This window comes from Euprymna scolopes, chromosome 18, assembly GCF_053919585.1.
Source record: "Euprymna scolopes isolate OS-2025 chromosome 18, ASM5391958v1, whole genome shotgun sequence".
Taxonomy (NCBI): domain Eukaryota; kingdom Metazoa; phylum Mollusca; class Cephalopoda; order Sepiida; family Sepiolidae; genus Euprymna; species Euprymna scolopes.
The window spans coordinates 44,660,860-44,672,081 of record NC_136499.1 but is presented as its reverse complement, the minus strand read 5'-3'; the positions used below and the strand labels follow the sequence as shown (position 1 = coordinate 44,672,081).

The 11,222-nt window shown below is 32.3% G+C and overlaps 1 protein-coding gene across 1 annotated transcript in view; it reads right to left on the bottom strand.

The window, feature by feature from the left end:
* The window catches only part of LOC145297607 (transient receptor potential cation channel subfamily V member 5-like), a 152,782-nt gene that overhangs the window by 87,819 nt on the left and 53,741 nt on the right, over window positions 1-11,222 (bottom strand). Inside the window, exon 2 of the mRNA XM_080143666.1 lies at window positions 10,601-11,020. Within this exon, the coding sequence (XP_079999792.1) occupies window positions 10,601-10,873 (273 nt within the window). The 5' untranslated portion in view covers window positions 10,874-11,020. The remainder of the gene's footprint in view (window positions 1-10,600; window positions 11,021-11,222) is intronic.

Genomic DNA, 11,222 nt, shown 5'->3' with positions numbered 1-11,222 from the left:
TTATTTTGTGAACACAGTTATATGCTATTTCTCATCTACAGTTAAATAGATGTTGGGGTTCTTTAAAGTACAGGATAGCAAATTTTTCATGAAGGCATAATCTACATGGGTCGTCTAGATTCTTACACGTGGTAGCTTGTCTTATTATTTTCCATTCGACTACCGGCGAATGTCCGCTTTCTTTGAGTTCCCAGTATTTACTCGCTAGTGTTGTTTTTATACGGTGCTTTTTTTATTGTTGAATGTACTTTTGTGGTCATAGTATCGGGTTTTAAATCACAGGAAGTCATGCCTACGTAATATTTATTATTATTCGGGTTTTCTTTCGTAAATATTGTTGCCTGATAAACTACGCTTTTAGTTAGACATTTCTTTTGAACTGGGCAAAGTGTGCGGTGTCTGCAGTTGCATTTATCTTGTTCGTTATTAGTATTTTTATTTATAGTATGGTTGTCCTTGTCCGGGGTTGGTTTATTATTATTATTATGAGGAATCCTAGAGTGGATGAAACGCCGAATATTCAGTGTAGTTTAATCGCCATATATATTTTATAAATTACTAACTAGCTCTACCTACGTATTGATCATTTTTTAAGTAAATACTTAAAGTTTACGCATAAATCTATACTTTCGTATATTAATTTTATGTGAGTAAATGAAGTAGTTATATTCGTATATATATATATATATATTCATATATTGATATATATATATATGTGTTCATATATATATATGTAAATATATATATGTTCATATATATATATATATGTTCATATATATATATGTTCATATATATATGTTCATATATATATGTTCATATATATATATGTTCATATATATATATGTTCATATATATATATATTCATATATATATATATTCATATATATATATATATATTCATTCATATATATATATATATATATATATATATATATTCATTCATAGCTGTGAAACAGCGAAACAGTACTGTATGCGGATGACTACATATTCATTCATATATATATATATATATGTTCATTTATATATATATATATATATTCATTGATATATATATATATATTCATTAATATATATATATATATTAATGAAAATATATATATATATACATTAATGAATATATATATATTCATTAATATATATATATTCATTCATATATATATATTCATTAGTATATATATATATTCATTAATATATATATTCACATATATATATTTATATTCATTAATATATATATATATATTCACATATATATATTTATATTCATTAATGTATATATTAATGAAAAAATATATATATATATATGTATTCATTAATATATATATATTCATTAATATATATATTGATTAATATATATATATATTCATTAACATATATATATTCATTTATATATATATATTCATTAATATATATATATATATATATATTCATTAATATATATTCATCAATATATATATTCATTAATATATATATATTCATTATTATATATATATTCATTAATATATATATATTCATTAATATATATATATTCATTAATATATATATATTCATCAATATATATATATTCATTAATATATATATTCATTAATATATATTAATCAATATATATATTCATTAATATATATATATTCATTAATATATATATATTCATCAATATATATATTCATTAATATATATATATTCATTAATATATATATATATTCATTATTATATATATATTCATTAATATATATATATATTCATTAATATATATATATATTCATTAATATATATATATATCCATTCATATAAATATATATAGTCATTCATATAAATATATACATATTCATTCATATGTATATTCATTTATATATATATATATATTCATTTATATATATATGTATTCATTCATATATATATATATATATTCATTTATATATATATATGTATTCATTCATAAATATATATATATATATATATTCATTCATATATATATTCATTCATATATATATATATTCATTTATATATATATATTCATTCAGATATATATATATTCATTCATATATATATATATATTCATACATATATATATTCATATATATATATATATTCATATATATATATATATATATTCATTCATATATATATATATTCATTCATATATATATGTATATTCATTCATATATATATTCATTCATATATATATATATTCATTCATATATATATGTATATTCATTCATATATATATTCATTCATATATATATATATATTCATATATATATTCATTCATATATATATATATATTCATTCATATATATATATATATATATATATATATATATATATATATTCATTCATTGATTTTTATAAAACTTTATGAAAAGTTCTAACTAACTGATTTCTATATAATTTGGTTTGTCTATACTTTGCATTAACTCTTGGTTGTGCCTAAGGCCTCTTTTTTGGCTAATACAAAAACTCCACTTTTGGAACTATTTTACCATATTTGTCCAAAATTTTCTGTAATTATTAGCAGTGTTGCATGGTGCTGAACTCAAATTTTAATATGTTAAAGCCTTGGGGAATTTTGGGGCTAAATAGGGGGGGGCAACGATGGTCTTAGTCATTTCTTTTATTTTGCCTTGTGCAGAACTCAAATTTACATATGTTAAGGCCTAAAACTACACCGTTTCTTCATTGCCACTAGAATTTTACATCCCATGGGGACTTTTGTGGGTAAATGGGGGTGCAAATGCTGAACTTAGTCATTTTTTATGCCTCGTTCACTGTGCTCTCACAGGGGACCATGCATGCTTCACTTGCTTTATGGATAGTCATTGATTAATTTGATAATTTTGGCGATGTTTTCTGCTTCTAATTTTACTATGTCTAATACAGTTTGAATCGCATTTTCGTATAAAGCTGATATGATATAACCCAATTAAGATTTGATCTCTGTGTATGGGAGGTGGGTGCCTGTACAAACCTGATAAAAACAATTTTGAGCGTTACTCGTTCAATCTGAGTTGAATCTATTTTGGTGCGTCAGATATCTGTGTTAATCACCATGACAACTCATTAAACAATTTCGCAGCCAAAAAAATCTAATCAATATTGGATGAAGATGAGCCAAAGAAAGTAGGATACCTGCGTCAACTTTTTCTGTTTGCATCAATAATTACTTTGTTGACGTTTGTTTGCTCGTAAGAAACGATCAGCGAAATTTAGATGACCTGACGAAAATGCTGGAGCTCGGGTTGTGGACCCAATCAGCCCGCCGGCTTAGCTTTTATGTTAAGCTAGTAAGGAAAACTAACATTGCCCGGGTGTATGGATAACAGAAAGAAGAATTTTAAAAAGTGTGTGTAACATCATTCTTCAATCTCCATCCCCCTCCCCCTCTCTTTCTCCCTCTTACACACACACTGCCCCCACTCTCTCTCTCTCTCTCTCTCTCTCTCTCTCTCTCTCTCGTAACGTTACTTTGAACGCACTTCTCCCCCGCCCCGGACTGCTACTATCTGTCTGTCAGTCTGTTTATGTCTATCTCTCACACACATACGCACAGATACCCCCCTCTCTCTCTCTCTCTCTCTCTCTCTCTCTCTCTCTCTCATATATATATATATATATATATATATATATATATATATATATAATCTTTGAACGCACCTCTCCATCGAACTGCCCCTATTTATCTGTTTCTTTCTATCACACACGCACACACCTACATACACACACCCTCTCTTTCTATCACATTACTCTTTATCTATCTATCTTGTTTTGGTTTAGTTTTGTTTGGCTTGGTTTGATTGTTTTAAGGTATGTCAATCCTTTTCGGGTTATTTAATGCCGGATCCAATTATTTGGAAATATTATTCATGTTGCATCCAGTTATTTTGTAAAAGGTTTTTGTATCTTCAGTCGCTAGTTTGTAGTGTTTGGTTTGGTTGTTTTATCGTGGATTTTATCGTTTTTGTTTCCTGTCCTGCAGAATATGAATGAGTTTTGCAATGGTAAAGGGAAAAGGGTTGCAGTATTAATGTTTGGTACATTTTAAGTTAGGAAACCAGTCATGAAAGTGAGAGAGATATAAAGGGAAAAGGGAAATGGGAAGGAGGAAAAGGGGGAAAAGGGAAATGGGAAGGAGGAAAAGGGGGAAAAGGGAAATGGGAAGGAGGAAAAGGGGGAAAAGGTGTGCTATTTTTGTTTTTGGCTTTGCAGAACATAATTAAGTTTTGCAAAAGGAAATAGAAAAACAAAAAGCATCAATGTTATCTCAGGAAGTCAATATCTTCAGACAACCTGATCTGGTAGCATCAGTATCTATCTATCTATCTATCTATCTATCTATCTCCTAATAGCATTACTTTTTGAACACGCAACTGCCTCCGACTGACACTCTCAATCTGTCTCTCCGCATGTTACAATATTTCGTTCGTAATATAAAAACCAATCACACCGGTTTTCACCTACCCCCATCTCTCTCTCTCTCTCTCTCTCTCTCTCTCTCTCTCTCTCTCTCTCTCTCTCTCTCTTTCTCTCTCTATCTGTCTCACGCGCGCGCGCTCGCCCTCGTTCGCTTTCTTGCTTTTTTGTTCAGTATAATAGAAAGAAAGAAAAAATAAAACATAAGTTGACTGTTTGACCTAGTTTCAGTGTTCTTTTTCGAGCATATACCAGTAAGATGAAAGGAAGTAAATTTTTCTCCACACGTATTAATTTGATCTCTAATAACCCACAAATCATAAGATTATTTTTACCATAAACAGCTCGGGCTCATAGTGAATCAGAATTACGTAAGGGTTGCAATTGTTGAGTTTTAGTCGGAAACGCACACACACACATACATACATACATACATAGAGAGAGAGAGAGAGAGAGAGAGAGAGAGAGAGAGAGAGAGAGATACCAGTGTTATCAGAAAGATTATTATTATTATTATTATTATCATTATTATTATTATTTCTCTTCAAGAGCGGAATTTTGCATTAAAACTAGTGAGGATGATCAAAAAGTCAATTATATGGAAAGCACTTGGCGTAGGATGTTTGCTGGGCCAAGAAGAATTGATTTCTGAAAGACGGTGATGTTGTATCTGATTCCCAGGGAGTTCAGCTATTTCATAAGATCATCAGGAATTCAGCCAAACGCACCTATGATTATTGGCACGATGAAAGGTTTTTATTTCACAATCTAGCAATCTCCGCCCTCTGTTTCTGATAGTTCCGTAGTTTCTCATTCTTCTTGCTGGTTAAGTTGATGTCGTTTGGGCAAGCCACATCAATAATTTGACATTCATTACTTTTTTTTTTTTTTTTCACAACAACAATATCCGATTTCCAGTGAGTTATCTCTTGTTCACACTGAATCGTGAAATCCCAAAGAAACTTAACGTCCTCATTTTCCACTACCCCTTCTGGATGATGTTGGTACTATTTTTCCGCCACTTGGATTCCAAACTTTTGGCACAAACTCCAGTGCAGATTTCTACAAACTTTGTTATGACGACGTTTGTACTCTTTTTGAGCAAGTATAGAACACGCGCTAACAGTGTGTTTCAAGAGATACAACACACAACATGCACTTATAAGAACAGTCCTTCTCATAAATGTTTTTATTGATTGCATTTGTATTTAGTGCCTGTTCCTGAGCAGCAAATATAAAATTTTCTGTTTCTCTTTTCAAGCCATTTTTAGACAGAAAATTCCACGTGTCCTGACCTTGTTGTGCCTTAGTATCTCGCTCAAACTGACCATGAAGTTTCATTCTTACCAACTCTCCGATTCTGCTTCGGTTCTTTCTTTGTACTTCTGCTTATTTTCCAATTATTATCTTTATAGTAATACGATAGCGTATTTGTTATTTTGTGTGTCACGCTTACATCTTTTTTTTCTTCCGAGTGACTATCGTTTAACTGTTATGATCTTCCATTTCTTGTAATAAATAATTATACAAAGAATTCTCCGTAACTTTTAGTTTCGGTTTCGATTATAACAAAAGGAACTCAAGTTACATATATATATATATATATATATATATATATATATATATATATATATATATATATATATATATATATATATATATATATATATATATATATATATAACTTGATTCCTTTGGTTACTGTATGTGGATGACTATAATGCTCTTTATCTTGAGGTGAGCATATTGGGAAGTGATACACGATATATCATTGACGTATTAAGCGATGCTCTTTGTGTAAACAAATCGTGCTTAGGTATTCGGACGATGTCAAAACATCGTTAATTCACTTCCCGCACAGCAGCTGCTGATTGACGTAAGGGTTCAAAGCCTTGACTGTCGTACGGGCGGTCGGGTTTCGATCTTGGCTTGAGGTAGTTGCCTGTTTAGCCATACTGATGAGCTGTGATACAGCGAAACAGTACTATATGTGGTTGACTATGTATAAGTTTTGTTTTCAGTTTCGATTCAAGCTGATGCACCGAAATCATATGGATATATTTTTTTATATTTTTGCAATCACAGCTTTATAATATATAAGAATCACTAAAAAATCGACTCTATAATAATATATACGAAATCTGCATGAATTAAAATATCATTTTTAAGCGTAGTTTATGACTGGACTAAGACAGGTGTCCCTGCTAGCTTAGATAAATACTTTTGCAGTTTTAATAAAAAGAACTACTAGACATCTCCATTTACGCTGAATGCCAACATCAATATATTATATATGAAAGAGTCCGCTGTGGAATTTCCACAGGTCTCGTTATTATTATTATTATTATTATTATTATTATTATTATTATTATTATTATTATTATTCACTCACTATTCCTCACACAGGTCATTCTCAATAATTACTCAATAATAATAACCGGTGGTATTCCCTGGAATCTGAGAGACAATAGTGCTCAGATTTCCAGTAATATCCATCTCTTTCAATCGCCACTGCAAATGATTTACTTTATTGCAATAACTGTATTGATCACTCATTGGAAATGACCATTGGCCTTCTCTTGAGATTTGGTGGCAATAAGCCTCCCAAATGTTCCAGTACTCTCTGTACTCTTCCAGTATAGATCAGTGCTCTCCCTCCTTGAACCTTCATGACTATTTCGATCCTCCTTATCCCTACATAACTATTTTCCATGGTATCAGCCAAGGCTAGTATCATCAGTTTTTTTGTTTTTTTGGTGGGGGGCAGTTTATGCAATTTCTTGCAGTTTCAGTTCTCTTGGTTTCGTGTTCTTGTTTTATTTCTATTAAAACTTCCTGTGACTGGTTTAGCATTCGTGGTCTGTGTGGATTGGTTTCCACATTCGATTATTTTCGTGGAATCTGAGTGATAGCAAGTTTCCATGTATTTACTATATTCGTTATTTTTAATTCAATTATTATTATAACTTAATTGAATAAACAAAAAAACAAATATAGTAAATATGTGGAAATTCTTGTCTTGGTATTCTTGCACCAGTTGTTACGAGTGATTCATTACTAATAACCGCCTATATTTTTCCCCAAAATCTGAGTTGCAATACAATACCGCCAGAAAATTTCAGTGTTCTGTGTATTTCTTCCTTTTTTTTTTTCAGTCGAAGTCTTTTTATCCACTCAAGTCCACTACAATCACTTTCCATTCTACTTGATTGTTTTGTTTGTTTTTTGTGTGTGTTTTTTTGTGGGGGGGGGTTGTGTGGAGGGGGTATTTTATACCATATTTTCTAATATATATACATTATCAGTTTCAGTTCTGTGTTCATAACTCGATTCCAGAACTGAAGTGTATTTTAGAATGTATCTTGTGTTATTAAAGTATAAATTAAAAATCCTCTGATAAACAAACGTTGATCAATTCATATTTAGCATAATAATATAGCTATCTATAGACTGGATAATTCTTATTCCAGAGAGTTCGTTTTAGATTGGAGAGTTTTTAGTCAAGGGAGGTAATCCATTACAAAAGAAGTAACTTATGTTGGAGAAGAGTTAGTTAATCGTTAACTATCTAAGATGTCTTTACCGACGAATGCCGACGGGGCTGCCCAGGTTAATTTTACTTTTAAGCCCTACTCTTCCATTGTGGCGCTGGCTTTTTCTACTCCCATCTTATAACCTTGTGCAACATTATACTTTGTAGAAAGTATATAAATACTAGGTAGACTTGTTTTATTCTCGCTTGACAAACTTCCAGTCACACTTTATGAAAACGGTTCATAAAAACATGGCACTTATTTAAAATCCAAAATTATTTTGGGAAGTGCTTGATTGTAATAATAAATATTAATCGATCATTTTTATTTATCGCTTTTCCGAGAGGTTAGACACAAGGTCAAGTATGAGTTTAAATAATGTTTCTGCGACGTCAATTGGGTTCAAAATTGGCACACCCAGGTTTTGTCATCTGGCCATAACAGCTTTTGGTCATTCCATTCCTGTCATCGGGGGATTAATAGATATTAAGAGCTACAAATTTTATCTGATCAATACTATTGGGAAATACGTGCACCAATACCCCCCCCCCGATATGGTTAAATCCGTAACTATGTAATTGCATACAATAAATATTGTTTGCAATAAATGTTGTATTTCGGAATTAAGTAACTCAAAATGGTTTATATGTCGTGAAAATAGAAAACCAAAGAACTGATTCTCAAAAATAGTCTTCATACAAAGGAAACGTAGCTAGCAATGATTAACAGAATCTTTTTCACGGATGTGAGATCCCGGCCCAATGACTGAATTCAAGGGGGAGATTCCTCAACCACATATCTCCAACCCTTATAGCATTTCAAGAAGAAACGAAACTACGGCCCTTGACCAGAAAGCTTAAAGCATGATCCGTTTTCTATTGATATAAGAATCTCCCTCTGATACCCACTCTCGAAGCACATAAACACTCAGCCACCTGAGGACAGAAATAGGGCGATCAAAACCTGTTATGGCCAGATGAGATTACAAAACTGACCCAATCATCTGCAAATGTGTATGTCCTCTACTACTCGGTCAATGCAACAAAACATCGATTATAGTCAAGATAATCTGCCGCTTGTGACTTCCGGTTTTTGTTCCACAGACGAAACAATGATGACAAACTATGGTCCTTTCTGATTAATGATTATCTGAAAGGTGACGATGGTCTAGTGGTCAACGACACAGACTGATGACCTGGGTGTTCCAAGTTCGAATTCATTTAATTTCACAAAAATCACTTTCACTTGGCATTTGTATAATCTTCTCGTGATCCCTCCTGTAAGTACCCGATGTCTTCCCAGTAAAAAGTTCTGACTAGAAAATTATCGAGGAAACCACTGCCGACAGTAGAATTTTTGGATTCATACGATATGATGATGAGGAATGACCATCTCCCTCTCAGATAACGTGGAAGCCCGTCCCTCTTTTCTCATGTGCTAAGAATGGCTTTCTTGTCATCTTAACCATATCTAATTATCAAATCATATGGACAGAAGAAACCGGAAGTCAAAAAAGCAGACAATCTTGACTATAACCGAAAGATCTTGCAGAATCGCATGATAATGCAAAGAACGCATTGACATACCTCGTCTCGTTAGATAACCGAAATTAAGCAACAATGAACCTGATCAGTACCAGATGGATGCTGGTGTTACCAGATCAGGATGTCTAAAGATACCGGCTTCCTAACCTAAAATGCACGAAACAGTGATCTTATTGCTTTTTTTCACTTTGGAAAATTTAATCATGTTCTGCAAAGACAACAATTTTCCTTCATAAATCAACCAAACCAAACAGCATGAATAAATATTTGAAGATATAAACAACATGAAACATAAGAATTTTTTTCCAAAATTACTGGATTCGGTATTGAATTACACGAAAAGGTTTAATACGCCGTAAAACAAAACGACCAAAGCAAATGACAACAAACCAAATGGATTACCATTTGAGAATACCAGACGCTGTATATCAGTTGGTAACACATTCCTGAAAAAAATAAATAAATAATATCACCTGAGCATGTGGAATAGTATGTAGCTCTGCATAGTTTGCGTAATTAATATTCTTCCCCACTCCCCACCTCTCTCTCTTTCTCTCTCTCTTTCTATCTCTCCATCTCTCTCTATCTATCTATCTCCTTCTCTCTCTTTCTCTCTTTTCTTCCCCCTCTTTCTCTCTCTTCCTCTCTCTCTCTATATATCTGTACAAAGGAATGTGAAAACCGTCGCATAAGAACATAGTTCGAAGAGACGATAAAGGATAACGTCCCTCTCATTGCGATAAAAATATAACGGTGGTCTAGTGGTCAACAACACGAACTGACGACCTGGGTCTTCCAAGTTCGAATCCATCTCATTTCACAAAAATCACTTTCACTTGGGATGATAGTAATCTTCTCGTGGTCTCTCCTGTAAGTACCCGATGTCTTCCCAGTAAAAAAATTCTGACTAGAAAATTATCGGGGAAACCACTGCCGACAGTAGAATTTTTGGATTCATACGATATGATGATGAGGAATGATCATCTTCCTCTCAGATAGCGTGGAAGCCCGCCCGTCTTTCTCCATATTAAGAATGGCTTTCCTGTCAGCTTAACCATGTATAATTATCAAACCATATGGACAGAAGAAACCGGAAGTCAAAAAGAGCAGTAAACTTACCACCATCTTAAGATGATTGTTGTGTTTCCATCTCAGATAGTCAACCTTTGTGATAATTCCACCCTGTCCTCTGTTGTAGAGCAACGGTTCCACGTTTTCTTTTAATACTTGAACCAGCTTCGGTTTGCCTCCTTCCCTGAAAGAATTCAAGAGTTTCCCGCCATCTTTGAGGTCGACCAGTCGATAAAGCGGATGATGTTGGAGTTCGCGGTTCTGGGTTTTCCACGCCGAGTCGGGATCGTTGATCCTATTCCGTCTTCCGAAAAGGTTCATTGTATTTTTTGGTTCTGTACAACTGTTGATAAGGACTGGATCATATTAATCCGTAAACTAGCTAAAAGCGGACGAAACGGTCTGTTGATTTTTAAGGATATCGTTGTCGACATTTATGAAGAGGTGTGCTGTAAAACATCGGAGGATCTATAAAACAGAAAAGAAAACAATAATCATCTCATGAAAAATTATTTTCCAACGTTTATTCTCATTATTATTTGTATTATTCGTATTATTCGGAACACTGTCCTCACCTTTAGTGTTATGGCGATAACACATATTTACTTATCCGAACCAGTTCCGGTTTTGAAAGTCATAGGAAGTAAACGTTGGAAGTTAATTTGGCGAT